This window comes from Cucumis melo, chromosome 9, assembly GCF_025177605.1.
Source record: "Cucumis melo cultivar AY chromosome 9, USDA_Cmelo_AY_1.0, whole genome shotgun sequence".
In the NCBI taxonomy this organism is placed as follows: domain Eukaryota; kingdom Viridiplantae; phylum Streptophyta; class Magnoliopsida; order Cucurbitales; family Cucurbitaceae; genus Cucumis; species Cucumis melo.
The window spans coordinates 21,677,264-21,702,129 of record NC_066865.1 but is presented as its reverse complement, the minus strand read 5'-3'; the positions used below and the strand labels follow the sequence as shown (position 1 = coordinate 21,702,129).

Genomic DNA, 24,866 nt, shown 5'->3' with positions numbered 1-24,866 from the left:
GAGAATTATATTTATGCATATAGATTGTTTGTTGTTTCTGTTCTTCTAAGAACAATAAACAAACAAGAGAAACATGATAAAAACATTACAAAATAACCCTAAATTTTATATACACACATTTGGTCCTTAAATTGATTTAGTATATGAGTTTAAAAAGGTTATAATCAAAGTTTAGAGTTTTGATGTTCAAAAGTCTAACCACGACTAACCACATCATCTTTAATCAATATATTAATCACTTGGTGTTACTATAAGTGTACCAAAACATACATTTCAAATATTTATAATCTTTGTAAGAAGTAGGTGAAATTCACTAATGAGGACCTTGACATGTAACGCTATCATTAATTATTCTTACCTCTATTGTTTCTTATACTATATTACTATTAGAGTTCATTGCTATCACTCCAAGCCCCTATAGAAATCATTCGATAAACTTTTTTTTTATTTATTTTTTATTTTTTATCAAAGACTTCTCTACTTAATGAGAGTTCGATCTTAGACGACCTTTAGGACGACCGATCAACTAAAATTTGGAAAAATATAGCGTATTTATAATTTACCTGTATCAGAATCCAAATATTTATGATCCAATTGAATCGAAGAAAATGATATATAACCAAGATTCATCAAATTTTGTCGATCGATTTCAATTTAAGAAACATATTGTCTTCAATTTGAAAAATGACAGCAACCACTTGCAGAGGGAAAATGACTAATACTACAAATAGACTTTTCTCAAAAGCATAAAGTTGCAGTAATGGCTATATAAATACCTAACACAACACCTCTTTTAAGAAATGCAAACAAAACTAAGAGACAAATAGATGGCTTCCCAAAATAATAAGCACTTCTCAAGGATTGGAGAAGTTCTTAGGTTTGTTTTAGTGCTTATTCTTTTGTCTACCAACGTGTTCGCAAACAGGAACTTGCTTGCTGCCCCTAATGGTTCGTAACTCTCTATTTATTGGTTAAATTATACAAAATTGTCTATGAATTTTGAGATTGATTACAAACTTGTCTTCGTTTTTACCGTTGAATTTTGAAATTTATTTCTAAAGAATAATTCTTTTTCTAAAAAGTATGAAATTTGTTGGGACACAGTTGTGTAAGGATCATTAAAAGATATGTATGTGAACTTATTTACAAATTACAAAGTATATGGAAGATTGAGGTTTTTAACAACGTAATCACTTGCTTTGTCTAAAATGATATACATGTTAAACTGTACATTTACATAATCATTTTTTATATATCCCTCATGTTTGTGATACCGTATGTTTTGTAATTTTTATGCATTAATTCTCGTCCTAATTTTTATCTAAATTCGACGGGAAAACTCTTCTTAGATTTTTTTTTTTTAAAGTTTCAAATTTCAATGGTTAAAATTGAATTTTTTTTCAAAATCTTGGGACATAAACGAAGGAGGACTATACTACCATTTAAAAAGTGTATGTTTCTGTATAAATATATTAAAGGGTGTTTGACCCGGTGAGTAGAGTTGATGTGTTGAAATTAATAAGTTTTTGTTTAGAATGTAGAGTTGTAAAGATGAAGTTTGTCGATAATGGAGAAAAATTAATTTTAATGTGCATATTAGAGATCATGACAAGAAGATGTAGTCCATTAATACATTTTTTTAGCATTCAATTCGTACTACTGTAATGCTAGAAATTACTATTAAAGGTGTGATAAATAAAAAGCCCGTTTAATTTATACCACATTAGAAACAAATTTCTTTCTAATACCATCATTTGATTAACCTTTTCCTAATCTTGATTATTCTTAATCTGAAATTTTGAGTTCTTGTTGATTGGGATATGGTAGGTGAAAAGATGGGTATTACGGTTGAGAAAGTGAAGATGAAGGACGGACCTGATAGGCCATGGGAACCCGGCGGAGGAGGATGAGGACGAGGACGCAACAATAAAACCTATAGAAAACACCAAACTTTAAATTTAAGTTAATGCTTCACAATGAATGATTATTATTGAAAAAAATTGTAAAATAAGTAACAAAATCAATATCAATATTAGATGGAGAAGAAATGATATTACGAAGGTTCAAATGAATAGAAGTACTTATTCAATCTTACTATGAAATTAATAGAGAATTCAATTAAATAGAGAAAAAATAACATTACACGAGATTTTGGTATTGTGTTAAGATTTTGTCTCTATGACATCACATTGAAGTTGTGCTCTGAACTAAATAATTTATCAATTATCTCCGTAGTTAAGATAACAATACATTTGACAAATAAAATACATCAAAGACTTACAACACATGATACATGATACATCGATTAATATTCTTGACACATAACCAATATATCTAGTTTGTGACTATTCTTGACATCTAGCAAAATATTAAAAAAAAAATGTAATTTGATGTTTTTCTCTCATCGATAGTTATTTTCTGTTGACAATAGTTCCCACGACAATTTTACAAACGTCAAAATTATCACTGCTTGACATTTCTAAAACGTCAAGTAGCACTACTGTTTTAATATTAATGGAAGTTGAAATTTCCTCGACATTTATAGTATAAGTCATTTGAGTAATTTTTCCCTTTGCTTTTACATAACTTCCTTTGTATATTCCACAAATCATCACCATCATTACTCATTGTTAAGCTAAGCAAATAATCATATACATTTTTTTTTGTTTCAATTGGTTGATTCAAGAGATGAACTTTTAATAAGTTTTTTCTGAATTCACTTTAGTGAAAAGTTAAATTGTTATTTTTAGACTCAATTCAATTATGTAAATAAGAATACATAATTAGATATGTAAAACAAATATTCTTAAAGTAAATAATAATACAAATAAACATTTTATTTTGTTCGAAATATGTAGAATGTAGAATGGTATTACATATCTAAGAGTCCATTCTAAACAAAAACTATGGATCCATCGGCCCCAATTTTCACTCATAAACACAACAAATCTAACTTTGACATTGTAATCAAATGTTAGGTAATTGGACTCTAGACAACAAACCTGATCGTAATCAGATTTCCAGTAAAAACTGGATTATTTATTACATAAAAGAAACTATATCATTCATTACACTTAGTTACGACAATCTTAGTATAATTTTTCTCTGAAGTCTTTAACTTTTGTCTCTTGCTGGGGCGTGTGACATTCAACGCTCATCCTTCGTAGGGACCTCTACTGTCCCATGGGGTGTCTTTATAAGATGGTGGAAGCCGATTTCCTACGTTTGCAATTTAAGATAACATACTTATTTGAGTTATTTTCAAGTATACCAAAATGAACCATAATATTTACGAAATATCGCAGTCTATCATAAATCGTGATAGATCAAGTTAGACTATTATACGTGTCCTACTGTAATCTATCACACATAGATGATGATATTTTACTACGTTTATAAACATTTCAAAATTTTTGTCATTTAAAATAATTTTTCTATTTATTTCATTTCTAAACAATATTATTATTAATTGATAAATATAACACAAAGGAATTTCATTAAACTACTATTAGAAACAATTAATATTATATATTTAATGTAAATATATATAATTATATCCATCTATCTATTTATATTCAATTGCTCATATTATATTAAGCTCAACCTAAAGTCGATGGCTTACAACCTTAAACCAAATGTCAAAAATGAAAAATAGAATCCTATGTTTGTTGGGAAAAAAACACAATTTTGTTAGTTGCGTGTAATAATTGTATTTTCGGTAAAAGGTTATTTAATTAAGGATAAGGTAAACTAGAATTCTCAAATTTTAAAGGATGCAACTCATATCGAAAAACTTTTGTGAGTTGTTTTTCTATCTTTAGAATTAATCAACAACTTGAATACAAATTTAGATAGGAAAGAACTCTCACCTTATCACTATGTATTCTATATAAATAAACACATCGATTGAGGGAAAAAAAATAAACCAAAGACACAAGTTGTGGGATCAAAGATGTTTAAGCTTCAATGGCTTGTTGCAATTACTCTAGCTTGCTTGACATTCTGCATAGCAGATAATGTTTCATATGATTCAAATGCGATAATTATAAATGGAGAACGACGTATTATCTTCTCGGGCTCAATTCATTATCCACGCAGCACTGAAGCAATGTGGCCTGATCTTATTCAGAAAGCTAAAGATGGTGGACTTGATGCAATTGAGACATACATTTTTTGGGATCGTCACGAGCCACAACGAAGAAAATATGATTTTTCTGGACGTTTAGATTTCATTAAATTCTTTCAGCTTGTCCAAGATGCTGGACTTTATGTTGTCATGAGGATTGGTCCTTACGTGTGTGCCGAGTGGAACTACGGAGGCTTTCCAGTGTGGTTGCACAATATGCCAGGAATCCAACTACGAACTAACAATCAAGTCTACAAGAATGAAATGCAAACTTTCACGACAAAGATAGTGAATATGTGTAAACAAGCCAATCTCTTTGCTTCACAAGGAGGGCCAATAATATTAGCTCAAATTGAGAATGAGTATGGAAATGTGATGACACCAGCTTATGGAGATGCAGGAAAAGCATACATCAATTGGTGTGCTCAAATGGCCGAATCTCTCAATATTGGCGTTCCATGGATCATGTGCCAACAAAGCGATGCCCCACAACCTATCATTAATACATGCAATGGATTCTACTGCGATAACTTTACTCCAAACAATCCTAAGAGCCCAAAAATGTTCACTGAAAATTGGGTGGGATGGTTCAAGAAATGGGGCGACAAAGACCCTTACAGAACTGCAGAAGATGTAGCATTTTCTGTGGCAAGATTTTTTCAATCTGGTGGCGTCTTCAATAATTATTACATGTATCATGGAGGCACCAACTTTGGGAGAACATCGGGAGGTCCATTCATCACTACATCTTACGATTACAACGCCCCACTTGATGAATATGGGAACTTGAATCAACCTAAATGGGGGCATCTCAAACAACTTCATGCATCAATCAAGTTAGGAGAGAAGATTCTCACTAATGGCACACGCTCAGACCAAAACTTTGGAAGCTCTGTAACTTTAACGAAATTCTTTAACCCAACAACAGGGGAGAGGTTTTGCTTTTTAAGCAACACAAATAGAAAAAATGATGCCACCATAGATCTACAAGGAGATGGAAAATATTTTGTACCAGCTTGGTCTGTGAGCATTCTTGATGGTTGCAACAAGGAGGTTTACAACACTGCAAAAGTAAATTCTCAGACATCTATGTTTGTGAAGGAGCAAAATGAGAAGGAAAATGCACAACTCTCGTGGACTTGGGCTCCAGAACCTATGAAAGACACACTACAAGGAAATGGTAAATTTGCGGCAAACCTTCTCTTGGAACAAAAGAGGGTCACAGTTGATTTTAGCGACTACTTCTGGTACATGACGAAGGTTGACACTAGCAGAACATCTTCACTTCAAAATGTGACTCTGCAAGTGAATACAAAGGGTCATGTGCTTCATGCTTTCGTTAATAAAAGATACATTGGGTCGCAATGGAAGAGTAATGGCCAGAGTTTTGTGTTTGAGAAACCCATTCTACTAAAATCGGGAACCAACACAATAACTCTTTTGAGTGCCACGGTTGGGTTGAAGAATTACGATGCATTTTATGATATGGTACCTACGGGAATCGATGGAGGTCCCATCTATCTAATTGGAGATGGAAATGTGACAACTGATTTGTCATCAAATTTGTGGTCTTATAAGGTTGGATTAAATGGAGAAATGAAGCAAATTTACAACCCGATGTTCTCAGAGAGAACAAATTGGATTGCATTAAATAAAAAATCTATTGGAAGGCGAATGACATGGTACAAGACTAGCTTTAAGACACCTGGTGGAATTGACCCAGTGGTCTTGGACATGCAAGGAATGGGAAAAGGCCAAGCTTGGGTAAATGGACAAAGCATAGGCCGATTTTGGCCATCTTTCATTGCCGGCAATGACAGTTGCAATGCAACATGTGACTATAGAGGTGCATACGACCCTAGCAAATGTGTGCAAAATTGTGGAAATCCTTCTCAAAGATGGTATCATGTTCCAAGATCATTTCTTTCGAGCGACAAAAACACATTGATTTTATTCGAAGAAATTGGTGGAAATCCACAACAAGTGTCAGTTCAAACAATAACAATTGGAACTATATGTGGAAATGCTAATGAAGGAAGCACCTTAGAGTTGTCTTGTCAGGGAGGACATGTCATCTCTGAAATCCAATTTGCAAGCTATGGAAATCCAGAAGGAAAATGTGGTTCGTTTAAGCAAGGTTCATGGGATGTGACAAACAGTGCTCTTTTTGTGGAGAAAGCTTGCATTGGCATGGAAAGTTGTTCAATTGATGTATCTGCAAAGTCATTTGGATTAGGCGATGTTACAAATTTATCTGCAAGATTGGCAGTCCAAGCACTATGTGCACAAAATTGATTAATGGTGTAATATATATGCATAAATATTAACATTTAACAAACTATGTATTTTTATTTTCTTTCGTTTTCATTAGTATGATTTCTTAATCACAAACGTATAAGAAACGATTAACACCTCATGGTGTATTGATGATAGACCATATTAAAAATATTGGTTTTATCACAGATAACCCATAAAAGTCTCAGTAGAAGTCTGTCACTAAACTATGCTATATTTGAAATTTTTTAAAAACGTTGTTATATGCTTAAGCATTATTCTTAATTAAAAAGAAATAGCCATCCATACTAAAACTCCATTCGAAGGGAATTAGAGGAATAAATTATGAGTCTTCAACTGTAGAGTGAAAACCTCCTATAAGGACATATAAAAAATGAGATGTTTTAAGCAGAGTTTTTAAGTTGTACACATTTTTTTAAAAATTAACTTGCAGTACTGATTTATTTTATTACAACTTTTTCTTTTTAAGTATTTTTATACTTTTTTTAGAAATATATAAAAAAAATTATTTTTTAATTACAAAAATGTAGAGTTCATTGTATAACATATATTTTGCCTATTTAATACATTTGTAAAGAAACTCATTGTTAAACTAAGCAAATAATCATATACATTTTTTTTTTGTTTCAATTGGTTGATTCAAGAGATGAACTTTTAATAAGTTTTTTCTGAATTCACTTTAGTGAAAAGTTAAATTGTTATTTTTAGACTCAATTCAATTATGTAAATAAGAATACATAATTAGATATGTAAAACAAATATTCTTAAAGTAAATAATAATACAAATAAACATTTTATTTTGTTCGAAATATGTAGAATGTAGAATGGTATTACATATCTAAGAGTCCATTCTAAACAAAAACTATGGATCCATCGGCCCCAATTTTCACTCATAAACACAACAAATCTAACTTTGACATTGTAATCAAATGTTAGGTAATTGGACTCTAGACAACAAACCTGATCGTAATCAGATTTCCAGTAAAAACTGGATTATTTATTACATAAAAGAAACTATATCATTCATTACACTTAGTTACGACAATCTTAGTATAATTTTTCTCTGAAGTCTTTAACTTTTGTCTCTTGCTGGGGCGTGTGACATTCAACGCTCATCCTTCGTAGGGACCTCTACTGTCCCATGGGGTGTCTTTATAAGATGGTGGAAGCCGATTTCCTACGTTTGCAATTTAAGATAACATACTTATTTGAGTTATTTTCAAGTATACCAAAATGAACCATAATATTTACGAAATATCGCAGTCTATCATAAATCGTGATAGATCAAGTTAGACTATTATACGTGTCCTACTGTAATCTATCACACATAGATGATGATATTTTACTACGTTTATAAACATTTCAAAATTTTTGTCATTTAAAATAATTTTTCTATTTATTTCATTTCTAAACAATATTATTATTAATTGATAAATATAACACAAAGGAATTTCATTAAACTACTATTAGAAACAATTAATATTATATATTTAATGTAAATATATATAATTATATCCATCTATCTATTTATATTCAATTGCTCATATTATATTAAGCTCAACCTAAAGTCGATGGCTTACAACCTTAAACCAAATGTCAAAAATGAAAAATAGAATCCTATGTTTGTTGGGAAAAAAACACAATTTTGTTAGTTGCGTGTAATAATTGTATTTTCGGTAAAAGGTTATTTAATTAAGGATAAGGTAAACTAGAATTCTCAAATTTTAAAGGATGCAACTCATATCGAAAAACTTTTGTGAGTTGTTTTTCTATCTTTAGAATTAATCAACAACTTGAATACAAATTTAGATAGGAAAGAACTCTCACCTTATCACTATGTATTCTATATAAATAAACACATCGATTGAGGGAAAAAAAATAAACCAAAGACACAAGTTGTGGGATCAAAGATGTTTAAGCTTCAATGGCTTGTTGCAATTACTCTAGCTTGCTTGACATTCTGCATAGCAGATAATGTTTCATATGATTCAAATGCGATAATTATAAATGGAGAACGACGTATTATCTTCTCGGGCTCAATTCATTATCCACGCAGCACTGAAGCAATGTGGCCTGATCTTATTCAGAAAGCTAAAGATGGTGGACTTGATGCAATTGAGACATACATTTTTTGGGATCGTCACGAGCCACAACGAAGAAAATATGATTTTTCTGGACGTTTAGATTTCATTAAATTCTTTCAGCTTGTCCAAGATGCTGGACTTTATGTTGTCATGAGGATTGGTCCTTACGTGTGTGCCGAGTGGAACTACGGAGGCTTTCCAGTGTGGTTGCACAATATGCCAGGAATCCAACTACGAACTAACAATCAAGTCTACAAGAATGAAATGCAAACTTTCACGACAAAGATAGTGAATATGTGTAAACAAGCCAATCTCTTTGCTTCACAAGGAGGGCCAATAATATTAGCTCAAATTGAGAATGAGTATGGAAATGTGATGACACCAGCTTATGGAGATGCAGGAAAAGCATACATCAATTGGTGTGCTCAAATGGCCGAATCTCTCAATATTGGCGTTCCATGGATCATGTGCCAACAAAGCGATGCCCCACAACCTATCATTAATACATGCAATGGATTCTACTGCGATAACTTTACTCCAAACAATCCTAAGAGCCCAAAAATGTTCACTGAAAATTGGGTGGGATGGTTCAAGAAATGGGGCGACAAAGACCCTTACAGAACTGCAGAAGATGTAGCATTTTCTGTGGCAAGATTTTTTCAATCTGGTGGCGTCTTCAATAATTATTACATGTATCATGGAGGCACCAACTTTGGGAGAACATCGGGAGGTCCATTCATCACTACATCTTACGATTACAACGCCCCACTTGATGAATATGGGAACTTGAATCAACCTAAATGGGGGCATCTCAAACAACTTCATGCATCAATCAAGTTAGGAGAGAAGATTCTCACTAATGGCACACGCTCAGACCAAAACTTTGGAAGCTCTGTAACTTTAACGAAATTCTTTAACCTAACAACAGGGGAGAGGTTTTGCTTTTTAAGCAACACAGATAGAAAAAATGATGCCACCATAGATCTACAAGGAGATGGAAAATATTTTGTACCAGCTTGGTCTGTGAGCATTCTTGATGGTTGCAACAAGGAGGTTTACAACACTGCAAAAGTAAATTCTCAGACATCTATGTTTGTGAAGGAGCAAAATGAGAAGGAAAATGCACAACTCTCGTGGACTTGGGCTCCAGAACCTATGAAAGACACACTACAAGGAAATGGTAAATTTGCGGCAAACCTTCTCTTGGAACAAAAGAGGGTCACAGTTGATTTTAGCGACTACTTCTGGTACATGACGAAGGTTGACACTAGCAGAACATCTTCACTTCAAAATGTGACTCTGCAAGTGAATACAAAGGGTCATGTGCTTCATGCTTTCGTTAATAAAAGATACATTGGGTCGCAATGGAAGAGTAATGGCCAGAGTTTTGTGTTTGAGAAACCCATTCTACTAAAATCGGGAACCAACACAATAACTCTTTTGAGTGCCACGGTTGGGTTGAAGAATTACGATGCATTTTATGATATGGTACCTACGGGAATCGATGGAGGTCCCATCTATCTAATTGGAGATGGAAATGTGACAACTGATTTGTCATCAAATTTGTGGTCTTATAAGGTTGGATTAAATGGAGAAATGAAGCAAATTTACAACCCGATGTTCTCAGAGAGAACAAATTGGATTGCATTAAATAAAAAATCTATTGGAAGGCGAATGACATGGTACAAGACTAGCTTTAAGACACCTGGTGGAATTGACCCAGTGGTCTTGGACATGCAAGGAATGGGAAAAGGCCAAGCTTGGGTAAATGGACAAAGCATAGGCCGATTTTGGCCATCTTTCATTGCCGGCAATGACAGTTGCAATGCAACATGTGACTATAGAGGTGCATACGACCCTAGCAAATGTGTGCAAAATTGTGGAAATCCTTCTCAAAGATGGTATCATGTTCCAAGATCATTTCTTTCGAGCGACAAAAACACATTGATTTTATTCGAAGAAATTGGTGGAAATCCACAACAAGTGTCAGTTCAAACAATAACAATTGGAACTATATGTGGAAATGCTAATGAAGGAAGCACCTTAGAGTTGTCTTGTCAGGGAGGACATGTCATCTCTGAAATCCAATTTGCAAGCTATGGAAATCCAGAAGGAAAATGTGGTTCGTTTAAGCAAGGTTCATGGGATGTGACAAACAGTGCTCTTTTTGTGGAGAAAGCTTGCATTGGCATGGAAAGTTGTTCAATTGATGTATCTGCAAAGTCATTTGGATTAGGCGATGTTACAAATTTATCTGCAAGATTGGCAGTCCAAGCACTATGTGCACAAAATTGATTAATGGTGTAATATATATGCATAAATATTAACATTTAACAAACTATGTATTTTTATTTTCTTTCGTTTTCATTAGTATGATTTCTTAATCACAAACGTATAAGAAACGATTAACACCTCATGGTGTATTGATGATAGACCATATTAAAAATATTGGTTTTATCACAGATAACCCATAAAAGTCTCAGTAGAAGTCTGTCACTAAACTATGCTATATTTGAAATTTTTTAAAAACGTTGTTATATGCTTAAGCATTATTCTTAATTAAAAAGAAATAGCCATCCATACTAAAACTCCATTCGAAGGGAATTAGAGGAATAAATTATGAGTCTTCAACTGTAGAGTGAAAACCTCCTATAAGGACATATAAAAAATGAGATGTTTTAAGCAGAGTTTTTAAGTTGTACACATTTTTTTAAAAATTAACTTGCAGTACTGATTTATTTTATTACAACTTTTTCTTTTTAAGTATTTTTATACTTTTTTTAGAAATATATAAAAAAAATTATTTTTTAATTACAAAAATGTAGAGTTCATTGTATAACATATATTTTGCCTATTTAATACATTTGTAAAGAAACTCATTGTTAAACTAAGCAAATAATCATATACATTTTTTTTTTGTTTCAATTGGTTGATTCAAGAGATGAACTTTTAATAAGTTTTTTCTGAATTCACTTTAGTGAAAAGTTAAATTGTTATTTTTAGACTCAATTCAATTATGTAAATAAGAATACATAATTAGATATGTAAAACAAATATTCTTAAAGTAAATAATAATACAAATAAACATTTTATTTTGTTCGAAATATGTAGAATGTAGAATGGTATTACATATCTAAGAGTCCATTCTAAACAAAAACTATGGATCCATCGGCCCCAATTTTCACTCATAAACACAACAAATCTAACTTTGACATTGTAATCAAATGTTAGGTAATTGGACTCTAGACAACAAACCTGATCGTAATCAGATTTCCAGTAAAAACTGGATTATTTATTACATAAAAGAAACTATATCATTCATTACACTTAGTTACGACAATCTTAGTATAATTTTTCTCTGAAGTCTTTAACTTTTGTCTCTTGCTGGGGCGTGTGACATTCAACGCTCATCCTTCGTAGGGACCTCTACTGTCCCATGGGGTGTCTTTATAAGATGGTGGAAGCCGATTTCCTACGTTTGCAATTTAAGATAACATACTTATTTGAGTTATTTTCAAGTATACCAAAATGAACCATAATATTTACGAAATATCGCAGTCTATCATAAATCGTGATAGATCAAGTTAGACTATTATACGTGTCCTACTGTAATCTATCACACATAGATGATGATATTTTACTACGTTTATAAACATTTCAAAATTTTTGTCATTTAAAATAATTTTTCTATTTATTTCATTTCTAAACAATATTATTATTAATTGATAAATATAACACAAAGGAATTTCATTAAACTACTATTAGAAACAATTAATATTATATATTTAATGTAAATATATATAATTATATCCATCTATCTATTTATATTCAATTGCTCATATTATATTAAGCTCAACCTAAAGTCGATGGCTTACAACCTTAAACCAAATGTCAAAAATGAAAAATAGAATCCTATGTTTGTTGGGAAAAAAACACAATTTTGTTAGTTGCGTGTAATAATTGTATTTTCGGTAAAAGGTTATTTAATTAAGGATAAGGTAAACTAGAATTCTCAAATTTTAAAGGATGCAACTCATATCGAAAAACTTTTGTGAGTTGTTTTTCTATCTTTAGAATTAATCAACAACTTGAATACAAATTTAGATAGGAAAGAACTCTCACCTTATCACTATGTATTCTATATAAATAAACACATCGATTGAGGGAAAAAAAATAAACCAAAGACACAAGTTGTGGGATCAAAGATGTTTAAGCTTCAATGGCTTGTTGCAATTACTCTAGCTTGCTTGACATTCTGCATAGCAGATAATGTTTCATATGATTCAAATGCGATAATTATAAATGGAGAACGACGTATTATCTTCTCGGGCTCAATTCATTATCCACGCAGCACTGAAGCAATGTGGCCTGATCTTATTCAGAAAGCTAAAGATGGTGGACTTGATGCAATTGAGACATACATTTTTTGGGATCGTCACGAGCCACAACGAAGAAAATATGATTTTTCTGGACGTTTAGATTTCATTAAATTCTTTCAGCTTGTCCAAGATGCTGGACTTTATGTTGTCATGAGGATTGGTCCTTACGTGTGTGCCGAGTGGAACTACGGAGGCTTTCCAGTGTGGTTGCACAATATGCCAGGAATCCAACTACGAACTAACAATCAAGTCTACAAGAATGAAATGCAAACTTTCACGACAAAGATAGTGAATATGTGTAAACAAGCCAATCTCTTTGCTTCACAAGGAGGGCCAATAATATTAGCTCAAATTGAGAATGAGTATGGAAATGTGATGACACCAGCTTATGGAGATGCAGGAAAAGCATACATCAATTGGTGTGCTCAAATGGCCGAATCTCTCAATATTGGCGTTCCATGGATCATGTGCCAACAAAGCGATGCCCCACAACCTATCATTAATACATGCAATGGATTCTACTGCGATAACTTTACTCCAAACAATCCTAAGAGCCCAAAAATGTTCACTGAAAATTGGGTGGGATGGTTCAAGAAATGGGGCGACAAAGACCCTTACAGAACTGCAGAAGATGTAGCATTTTCTGTGGCAAGATTTTTTCAATCTGGTGGCGTCTTCAATAATTATTACATGTATCATGGAGGCACCAACTTTGGGAGAACATCGGGAGGTCCATTCATCACTACATCTTACGATTACAACGCCCCACTTGATGAATATGGGAACTTGAATCAACCTAAATGGGGGCATCTCAAACAACTTCATGCATCAATCAAGTTAGGAGAGAAGATTCTCACTAATGGCACACGCTCAGACCAAAACTTTGGAAGCTCTGTAACTTTAACGAAATTCTTTAACCCAACAACAGGGGAGAGGTTTTGCTTTTTAAGCAACACAGATAGAAAAAATGATGCCACCATAGATCTACAAGGAGATGGAAAATATTTTGTACCAGCTTGGTCTGTGAGCATTCTTGATGGTTGCAACAAGGAGGTTTACAACACTGCAAAAGTAAATTCTCAGACATCTATGTTTGTGAAGGAGCAAAATGAGAAGGAAAATGCACAACTCTCGTGGACTTGGGCTCCAGAACCTATGAAAGACACACTACAAGGAAATGGTAAATTTGCGGCAAACCTTCTCTTGGAACAAAAGAGGGTCACAGTTGATTTTAGCGACTACTTCTGGTACATGACGAAGGTTGACACTAGCAGAACATCTTCACTTCAAAATGTGACTCTGCAAGTGAATACAAAGGGTCATGTGCTTCATGCTTTCGTTAATAAAAGATACATTGGGTCGCAATGGAAGAGTAATGGCCAGAGTTTTGTGTTTGAGAAACCCATTCTACTAAAATCGGGAACCAACACAATAACTCTTTTGAGTGCCACGGTTGGGTTGAAGAATTACGATGCATTTTATGATATGGTACCTACGGGAATCGATGGAGGTCCCATCTATCTAATTGGAGATGGAAATGTGACAACTGATTTGTCATCAAATTTGTGGTCTTATAAGGTTGGATTAAATGGAGAAATGAAGCAAATTTACAACCCGATGTTCTCAGAGAGAACAAATTGGATTGCATTAAATAAAAAATCTATTGGAAGGCGAATGACATGGTACAAGACTAGCTTTAAGACACCTGGTGGAATTGACCCAGTGGTCTTGGACATGCAAGGAATGGGAAAAGGCCAAGCTTGGGTAAATGGACAAAGCATAGGCCGATTTTGGCCATCTTTCATTGCCGGCAATGACAGTTGCAATGCAACATGTGACTATAGAGGTGCATACGACCCTAGCAAATGTGTGCAAAATTGTGGAAATCCTTCTCAAAGATGGTATCATGTTCCAAGATCATTTCTTTCGAGCGACAAAAACACATTGATTTTATTCGAAGAAATTGGTGGAAATCCACAACAAGTGTCAGTTCAAACAATAACAATTGGAACTATATGTGGAAATGCTAATGAAGGAAGCACCTTAGAGTTGTCTTGTCAGGGAGGACATGTCATCTCTGAAATCCAATTTGCAAGCTATGGAAATCCAGAAGGAAAATGTGGTTCGTTTAAGCAAGGTTCATGGGATGTGACAAACAGTGCTCTTTTTGTGGAGAAAGCTTGCATTGGCATGGAAAGTTGTTCAATTGATGTATCTGCAAAGTCATTTGGATTAGGCGATGTTACAAATTTATCTGCAAGATTGGCAGTCCAAGCACTATGTGCACAAAATTGATTAATGGTGTAATATATATGCATAAATATTAACATTTAACAAACTATGTATTTTTATTTTCTTTCGTTTTCATTAGTATGATTTCTTAATCACAAACGTATAAGAAACGATTAACACCTCATGGTGTATTGATGATAGACCATATTAAAAATATTGGTTTTATCACAGATAACCCATAAAAGTCTCAGTAGAAGTCTGTCACTAAACTATGCTATATTTGAAATTTTTTAAAAACGTTGTTATATGCTTAAGCATTATTCTTAATTAAAAAGAAATAGCCATCCATACTAAAACTCCATTCGAAGGGAATTAGAGGAATAAATTATGAGTCTTCAACTGTAGAGTGAAAACCTCCTATAAGGACATATAAAAAATGAGATGTTTTAAGCAGAGTTTTTAAGTTGTACACATTTTTTTAAAAATTAACTTGCAGTACTGATTTATTTTATTACAACTTTTTCTTTTTAAGTATTTTTATACTTTTTTTAGAAATATATAAAAAAAATTATTTTTTAATTACAAAAATGTAGAGTTCATTGTATAACATATATTTTGCCTATTTAATACATTTGTAAAGAAACTCATTGTTAAACTAAGCAAATAATCATATACATTTTTTTTTTGTTTCAATTGGTTGATTCAAGAGATGAACTTTTAATAAGTTTTTTCTGAATTCACTTTAGTGAAAAGTTAAATTGTTATTTTTAGACTCAATTCAATTATGTAAATAAGAATACATAATTAGATATGTAAAACAAATATTCTTAAAGTAAATAATAATACAAATAAACATTTTATTTTGTTCGAAATATGTAGAATGTAGAATGGTATTACATATCTAAGAGTCCATTCTAAACAAAAACTATGGATCCATCGGCCCCAATTTTCACTCATAAACACAACAAATCTAACTTTGACATTGTAATCAAATGTTAGGTAATTGGACTCTAGACAACAAACCTGATCGTAATCAGATTTCCAGTAAAAACTGGATTATTTATTACATAAAAGAAACTATATCATTCATTACACTTAGTTACGACAATCTTAGTATAATTTTTCTCTGAAGTCTTTAACTTTTGTCTCTTGCTGGGGCGTGTGACATTCAACGCTCATCCTTCGTAGGGACCTCTACTGTCCCATGGGGTGTCTTTATAAGATGGTGGAAGCCGATTTCCTACGTTTGCAATTTAAGATAACATACTTATTTGAGTTATTTTCAAGTATACCAAAATGAACCATAATATTTACGAAATATCGCAGTCTATCATAAATCGTGATAGATCAAGTTAGACTATTATACGTGTCCTACTGTAATCTATCACACATAGATGATGATATTTTACTACGTTTATAAACATTTCAAAATTTTTGTCATTTAAAATAATTTTTCTATTTATTTCATTTCTAAACAATATTATTATTAATTGATAAATATAACACAAAGGAATTTCATTAAACTACTATTAGAAACAATTAATATTATATATTTAATGTAAATATATATAATTATATCCATCTATCTATTTATATTCAATTGCTCATATTATATTAAGCTCAACCTAAAGTCGATGGCTTACAACCTTAAACCAAATGTCAAAAATGAAAAATAGAATCCTATGTTTGTTGGGAAAAAAACACAATTTTGTTAGTTGCGTGTAATAATTGTATTTTCGGTAAAAGGTTATTTAATTAAGGATAAGGTAAACTAGAATTCTCAAATTTTAAAGGATGCAACTCATATCGAAAAACTTTTGTGAGTTGTTTTTCTATCTTTAGAATTAATCAACAACTTGAATACAAATTTAGATAGGAAAGAACTCTCACCTTATCACTATGTATTCTATATAAATAAACACATCGATTGAGGGAAAAAAAATAAACCAAAGACACAAGTTGTGGGATCAAAGATGTTTAAGCTTCAATGGCTTGTTGCAATTACTCTAGCTTGCTTGACATTCTGCATAGCAGATAATGTTTCATATGATTCAAATGCGATAATTATAAATGGAGAACGACGTATTATCTTCTCGGGCTCAATTCATTATCCACGCAGCACTGAAGCAATGTGGCCTGATCTTATTCAGAAAGCTAAAGATGGTGGACTTGATGCAATTGAGACATACATTTTTTGGGATCGTCACGAGCCACAACGAAGAAAATATGATTTTTCTGGACGTTTAGATTTCATTAAATTCTTTCAGCTTGTCCAAGATGCTGGACTTTATGTTGTCATGAGGATTGGTCCTTACGTGTGTGCCGAGTGGAACTACGGAGGCTTTCCAGTGTGGTTGCACAATATGCCAGGAATCCAACTACGAACTAACAATCAAGTCTACAAGAATGAAATGCAAACTTTCACGACAAAGATAGTGAATATGTGTAAACAAGCCAATCTCTTTGCTTCACAAGGAGGGCCAATAATATTAGCTCAAATTGAGAATGAGTATGGAAATGTGATGACACCAGCTTATGGAGATGCAGGAAAAGCATACATCAATTGGTGTGCTCAAATGGCCGAATCTCTCAATATTGGCGTTCCATGGATCATGTGCCAACAAAGCGATGCCCCACAACCTATCATTAATACATGCAATGGATTCTACTGCGATAACTTTACTCCAAACAATCCTAAGAGCCCAAAAATGTTCACTGAAAATTGGGTGGGATGGTTCAAGAAATGGGGCGACAAAGACCCTTACAGAACTGCAGAAGATGTAGCATTTTCTGTGGCAAGATTTTTTCAATCTGGTGGCGTCTTCAATAATTATTACATGTATCATGGAGGCACCAACTTTGGGAGAACATCGGGAGGTCCATTCATCACTACATCTTACGATTACAACGCCCCACTTGATGAATATGGGAACTTGAATCAACCTAAATGGGGGCATCTCAAACAACTTCATGCATCAATCAAGTTAGGAGAGAAGATTCTCACTAATGGCACACGCTCAGACCAAAACTTTGGAAGCTCTGTAACTTTAACGAAATTCTTTAACCCAACAACAGGGGAGAGGTTTTGCTTTTTAAGCAACACAGATAGAAAAAATGATGCCACCATAGATCTACAAGGAGATGGAAAATATTTTGTACCAGCTTGGTCTGTGAGCATTCTTGATGGTTGCAACAAGGAGGTTTACAACACTGCAAAAGTAAATTCTCAGACATCTATGTTTGTGAAGGAGCAAAATGAGAAGGAAAATGCACAACTCTCGTGGACTTGGGCTCCAGAACCTATGAAAGACACACTACAAGGAAATGGTAAATTTGCGGCAAACCTTCTCTTGGAACAAAAGAGGGTCACAGTTGATTTTAGCGACTACTTCTGGTACATGACGAAGGTTGACACTAGCAGAACATCTTCACTTCAAAATGTGACTCTGCAAGTGAATACAAAGGGTCATGTGCTTCATGCTTTCGTTAATAAAAGATACATTGGGTCGCAATGGAAGAGTAATGGCCAGAGTTTTGTGTTTGAGAAACCCATTCTACTAAAATCGGGAACCAACACAATAACTCTTTTGAGTGCCACGGTTGGGTTGAAGAATTACGATGCATTTTATGATATGGTACCTACGGGAATCGATGGAGGTCCCATCTATCTAATTGGAGATGGAAATGTGACAACTGATTTGTCATCAAATTTGTGGTCTTATAAGGTTGGATTAAATGGAGAAATGAAGCAAATTTACAACCCGATGTTCTCAGAGAGAACAAATTGGATTGCATTAAATAAAAAATCTATTGGAAGGCGAATGACATGGTACAAGACTAGCTTTAAGACACCTGGTGGAATTGACCCAGTGGTCTTGGACATGCAAGGAATGGGAAAAGGCCAAGCTTGGGTAAATGGACAAAGCATAGGCCGATTTTGGCCATCTTTCATTGCCGGCAATGACAGTTGCAATGCAACATGTGACTATAGAGGTGCATACGACCCTAGCAAATGTGTGCAAAATTGTGGAAATCCTTCTCAAAGATGGTATCATGTTCCAAGATCATTTCTTTCGAGCGACAAAAACACATTGATTTTATTCGAAGAAATTGGTGGAAATCCACAACAAGTGTCAGTTCAAACAATAACAATTGGAACTATATGTGGAAATGCTAATGAAGGAAGCACCTTAGAGTTGTCTTGTCAGGGAGGACATGTCATCTCTGAAATCCAATTTGCAAGCTATGGAAATCCAGAAGGAAAATGTGGTTCGTTTAAGCAAGGTTCATGGGATGTGACAAACAGTGCTCTTTTTGTGGAGAAAGCTTGCATTGGCATGGAAAGTTGTTCAATTGATGTATCTGCAAAGTCATTTGGATTAGGCGATGTTACAAATTTATCTGCAAGATTGGCAGTCCAAGCACTATGTGCACAAAATTGATTAATGGTGTAATATATATGCATAAATATTAACATTTAACAAACTATGTATTTTTATTTTCTTTCGTTTTCATTAGTATGATTTCTTAATCACAAACGTATAAGAAACGATTAACACCTCATGGTGTATTGATGATAGACCATATTAAAAATATTGGTTTTATCACAGATAACCCATAAAAGTCTCAGTAGAAGTCTGTCACTAAACTATGCTATATTTGAAATTTTTTAAAAACGTTGTTATATGCTTAAGCATTATTCTTAATTAAAAAGAAATAGCCATCCATACTAAAACTCCATTCGAAGGGAATTAGAGGAATAAATTATGAGTCTTTAACTGTAGAGTGAAAACCTCCTATAAGGACAACTTTTTGTTAACAACACAGATTTATGTGAAAATATTGAGGGCATGCAAAAATGTTATGATTCCATGGGAGAATCCAAAAATAAAAGATACTAAACTCATCCCTAACTCAAAAGTTTGATATTTTTTTTTCTTAAAGTAAATAATAATAAGTGCATTAATATTGATATAGCTCGTAAATAATAATCACTTACATCATTTTCAAATATAGAAAAATGAACCAAAATATTTACGATAATTTTCTTTTATAATTAATATTAACTAGTAAAACAATAATATGTATATGTATTCATATTAACTAGATAGTAGATAATTGGTAGATAGTGGATAATTGGTATAGTCCATATTATTGAAATAGTTGTTCTAGCATTAAATTGAGTATGAAAAAAACATTAAACAAGAGTTGAATTTCAGTTGGTTAATTCATAAGTTTTTTTTAGAGATATTTACTAAATATAGTTTATTTTAATTTGTGCATTAACCAAGATAGAATTTTGTGCAAAGATTATACTTTTGTTAAGTCAGTAAGTTCCGATAGATTTTTAACTTCTTTTTAGTTGAGATATTGAGAAATCTCACGTGGAAAATAAATGAACTACACATCTTACCGTTAATAATTTTGACATGAAACCCAATACCTATTGAATAAGGTATTAGAAAAGTGTGATCCATGAGTTGTGGTAGACTTTCACTGTTTTTTAACCAAGCACTTTATTGTCAATTTTTCATACCTAAACCATTTTATTTCTACTTTGGGTTTTTTTCTTCAATAAAAAGATCTATTTTGAGAGAGTTGAGTTTCAACCAAATGCTTTGTTACTAATGTATATTGATGTGTTTCTTTGCTCGTATATTGGTCATGATTCTTTTCTTATGTAGAAAAATGCTTAACTATATATCATATCGCACATTTTGGATGAGACATATTTAATCTTTTGTTTATATCTTTATCAGATGGCAGAATCTGGTGATTATTCTTGTTCCAACTATAGCAAGTGCATTACTATTCTCTCTAGTACTATTTGGGGTCATTTCATGGTTCCGACGAGATAAAGATACCAAACGATCACACCCAAAAAGGGGACCCAAACCACCATTTGAAAACCCGTGGGATTACGACGGGAAGATAGTATATGATGACATAATCGAAGCAGCGGAGCATTTCAATGACAAGTACTGCATCGGAGCAGGAGGGTCAGGAAAAGTTTACAAAGTCGAAATGTCGACTGGTGATATCTTTGCAGTGAAGAAGCTCAACTTTTGGGACAGTGATATGGGGATGGAGAACTTGAAGAGTTTCAAAAGTGAAGTAGCGACACTAACCGAGATCCGTCATCGAAACATAGTTAAGCTTCATGGATTTTGCTCGAGAGGCGAACACACGTTTTTGGTATACGATTTCATCGAAAGAGGGTGCTTATGGGAAGTTTTGAGAAATGAAGAGGACGCGAAAGAGGTTGATTGGGTGAAGAGAGTTGAGATAGTGAAGGGTGTGGCTGAGGCTTTGTGTTATTTGCATCACGACTGTGTTCCAGCGATCGTCCACCGTGACGTGACAGCGAAGAATGTCTTGCTGGATGTGGATTTTGAAGCTCACGTGGCGGATTTTGGGACTGCAAGGTTTTTGAAGTTTGATGCTTTGCATTCCACTGCTGTTGTTGGCACTCATGGCTACATGGCACCAGGTTAGTTTAAATTCAATTTCCTTAGAACATATGAATTTATCTTTTATCTACTAAACAACTTCCTACTCCCTCCTACTTTTACCTTTTATAGATCGCGATAAACCCCTACTATGTCTAAAGTACTTGGACAGAAAATACCATTTTAATTTAGTCTTAGTATTTTGGACTTTGATCATTGTCACTTCCTCCTGTTTTTTAGAATACTGATGGCACCTTCAATAAATTAGCTCTTTCCTTTAGTTTACCATTGATTTTTTTAGATGATAAAAAGTCTATTAGCATTCCCTTTAATTTATAAATTGTGAAAATATATACGCTTAAGGGGTTTTTGTGCATCAACTGATCAAATCAGTATTAAATAACTCAATTTAATTTTTGTCATGTTGGTCACGTATTTGTCTTCTTATCATTATAACGTGTGTTAGGTTTTTTTATCAACATTAAAAGCCAATTTTGTACTGATATTAATGCCACAAATTTCTTGTATTGATTAAAAATCCCAGAGCTCGCATACACGAACAAGGCGACAGAAAAGTGTGACGTTTATAGCTTTGGAGTGGTGAGTTTGGAAGTATTGATGGGAAGACATCCAGGAGAAGCCCTTCTATCTCTACAAAGTTCCCCGCAAAAGGGTATTGAGATGAAAGAATTGTTGGATCCTCGGCTTGCATACCCTCGAACAGGAAAGGTTTTAAGTGAATTGAGTTCACTTGTGAGTATAGCGATATCTTGTGTGCAGGCTGAGCCTCAGTTACGCCCCACTATGTATTCTGTCTGCCATCAGATGGGATTGCATTGAGAAAAAGTGCCTTTATTAGAGAGGAGTTAGTTTGAAAGAAAATCATCCTTTAAGTTATTGGTTCTTCTAAATTGACAATTATAATAATATTGTATTGTTTGAGTTTTATAGGCTTATGTTCATTAACACTTACAAAAGAAATGGAGTTTTTTTTATATATATAGATAGCCCTCTAAGGAGAGTTTTTATGGTTGATGATCCGTTCCTCGTAAATGTATGAAATATAACATATTTTGCAATTTGCTTCATTAAACATTATTGCAATTTTTAACCTATCACATCGAGGAAGACCATGTGTATGGTACCCCTGATGCGATACACATTTTTTTCGTGTTGTCAAGCTTTTCTCATTGTTTTTTTTTTTCTTTTTTTTTTGTAAGCTTTTCTCATTGTTAGTTGTTTTTTGGGTGAGAAAAAAAAAAGAATATTGTGATAGGCGATCATGACTATCGTGTTAGGACTACATCAAAATCATCTCTAAAGTGGTATGTAATAAAATGTTTGTTTTATTTTTTTCAATTTTCTCCTAGTTCGTCCAATAGTAAAAAATATGAATATCACGATAGAAATAGTCACATCACCTTAAGTATGAAGATATTGTGATCGACAAAAATGCTACTTAATTATTACTTTTGACATTCAAGTACGAAAAAAATAAATATATAGATGATTTTTGTTTGTTACTTCTTTCGTAATTTGCTGAATCTAACATTTTCAATCTCCATTGAAATGTACTTTTCATTTTAGGCACAGGCAATAGCCCAGGGCATGGGTGTGATATTTACATTCATATTATTTTAGTTAAGTTATTAATTAAAAAACTATGTGCCCAAAAACTTCACATGTACCAATGTTGTAAATATTATATTTGCCAATTATTTGGTTATAGTGATTTATACTAAAATGAGATTATATTGGTTCATGAGGTCAGAAAATTTTCTTAGGGAAAATGGAAGAAAGAGGGTATTACTTTTACTTATGCTTAGACATGCATGAACACAAACTACCCATACCTAATGTAACCCTAGAAAGGTTAGGCCAACTAAACATTAAAATTTCTTTATGGTTTAATGTTCAGTAAATATATGTTTTTTTTTTCTAATTATAAATATTTACTTTCACAAGATTCTCAAAGATTTGATAACTCTCTCTTAGACATACAAGTTTTGTTAGGAAAACAACTTTGTGTTTGTCCATTGTCACCTCAACCATGTATAGTTACTTGAATATTTGGGAACTACCGACAACCAGGCATCTCAAACCTATTTATTTCACCCAAAAATAAAAGAGATAATAATAATCGATAAAAGACTATTGTAGTTTATTTTTTTATTATTAAATATATTTGTGTGACAATGATCGATTGATAGAATGAATTATATGACTCATATCTTAACGTTTATTGTGGACATGATATGACCATACATGTATCTTCGATTAAAGGTTATTAAAAGTTTTAATCACCAATCTTATAAAATGATATTAACTATTTACTTTTTATTCACTTTTCAAAGATGCATCATTTCGTGACAAGTTAGGTTTGATGCACTTTCTATATTAAAACTTTCTTAAACTCACCTAGGACAACCTTTCACTTATGATAATGCAAACTCACCTCTGACAATCAAATATTGTGTGACAATAATGCATGTTTCATTTTTTTTTTGTAATATGAGATCTCAACTATCTCACCCAACAATATCAAGGAGACAACAACAATAATAGACCAATTTTGCTTATATTAAAAAAAAAAAAAAACAATATGTGAGGTTTTGATTGAATTTAGGGCTACCTACGACGACTCCTCTTATTGTCATTGGACTTTGCATGAGTATAATTAAATTACATATATAGAAACATGCAAGTCGTTGTCACGTAGAGACAAGGTGCTAAATTTTTCCTCGTTGATATTTTCTTATGTAACATGGATTGCATTAAGGCGGGAGAATTGAACGTCTGACCTCAAAATTTTTCTTAGAGAAAGAAACGAGCGAGTCATAGTGCGTCATCCGAGAATCCCTACTAGGTGGGCATTATTCCTTTGACTCTATCATCATACTAGCTCTCATAATGATATTCAATAATGGAAGAGGTTACATGACAATATATCCAAAACGGGTTAGAGCGAAGTCCGATATATAGTACGTAACAATTCATTAAAATTAATAGTATAAATATTATGTCAATTGAGTTGTACTCGTTTTGACAACATATAAAGATATTTGTTCATCGAATCTACTCATGTCCTATGTTTTCTTTTTAAGTAGTAACATAAACGTGTAAAGTGAAGGAGAAATTACAGATGCTAGGCCATGGTGATAGTGTTAGACAATAACAAGTCTATTAAACTAAGAATTTATAGCTTTAGTTATATGCAAGTATTGTAGTTCGCGCACATATTAGTTTTATTAATTTATTCATCAGTTATAAGCAAATGTTGGATTTGCTGTCAGGCCATTAA

General features: G+C 32.9%; 5 protein-coding genes and 1 long non-coding RNA gene across 6 annotated transcripts; all 6 read left to right on the top strand.

The window, feature by feature from the left end:
• The first annotated feature begins 686 nt into the window (after positions 1-686).
• Positions 687-2,149, top strand: LOC127150929 (uncharacterized). Its single transcript, XR_007823525.1, has 2 exons — positions 687-948; positions 1,828-2,149. It is a non-coding gene; the product is annotated as an uncharacterized LOC127150929 (long non-coding RNA).
• A 1,803-nt stretch (positions 2,150-3,952) lies between these two features.
• On the top strand, positions 3,953-6,421 carry LOC127150887 (beta-galactosidase 7-like). The gene has a single exon (XM_051089583.1). The coding sequence runs from the start codon at positions 3,953-3,955 to the stop codon at positions 6,419-6,421; it is 2,469 nt and encodes an 822-aa protein (XP_050945540.1).
• Positions 6,422-8,331: 1,910 nt separating this feature from the next.
• On the top strand, positions 8,332-10,800 carry LOC127150886 (beta-galactosidase 7-like). The gene has a single exon (XM_051089582.1). It carries the CDS (start codon positions 8,332-8,334, stop codon positions 10,798-10,800), a length of 2,469 nt encoding a protein of 822 aa, XP_050945539.1.
• Positions 10,801-12,710: 1,910 nt separating this feature from the next.
• LOC127150885 (beta-galactosidase 7-like) lies at positions 12,711-15,179 on the top strand. The gene has a single exon (XM_051089581.1). The coding sequence runs from the start codon at positions 12,711-12,713 to the stop codon at positions 15,177-15,179; it is 2,469 nt and encodes an 822-aa protein (XP_050945538.1).
• Positions 15,180-17,089: 1,910 nt separating this feature from the next.
• Positions 17,090-19,558, top strand: LOC103493239 (beta-galactosidase 7-like). The gene has a single exon (XM_008453919.2). The coding sequence runs from the start codon at positions 17,090-17,092 to the stop codon at positions 19,556-19,558; it is 2,469 nt and encodes an 822-aa protein (XP_008452141.2).
• Positions 19,559-20,743: 1,185 nt separating this feature from the next.
• On the top strand, positions 20,744-22,510 carry LOC103483051 (MDIS1-interacting receptor like kinase 2-like). The gene is made up of 3 exons (XM_008439484.3): positions 20,744-20,769; positions 20,876-21,606; positions 22,110-22,510. The coding sequence occupies exons 1-3, from the start codon at positions 20,744-20,746 to the stop codon at positions 22,403-22,405; spliced, it is 1,053 nt and encodes a 350-aa protein (XP_008437706.1). The 3' UTR covers positions 22,406-22,510.
• The last annotated feature ends 2,356 nt before the right edge of the window (positions 22,511-24,866 follow it).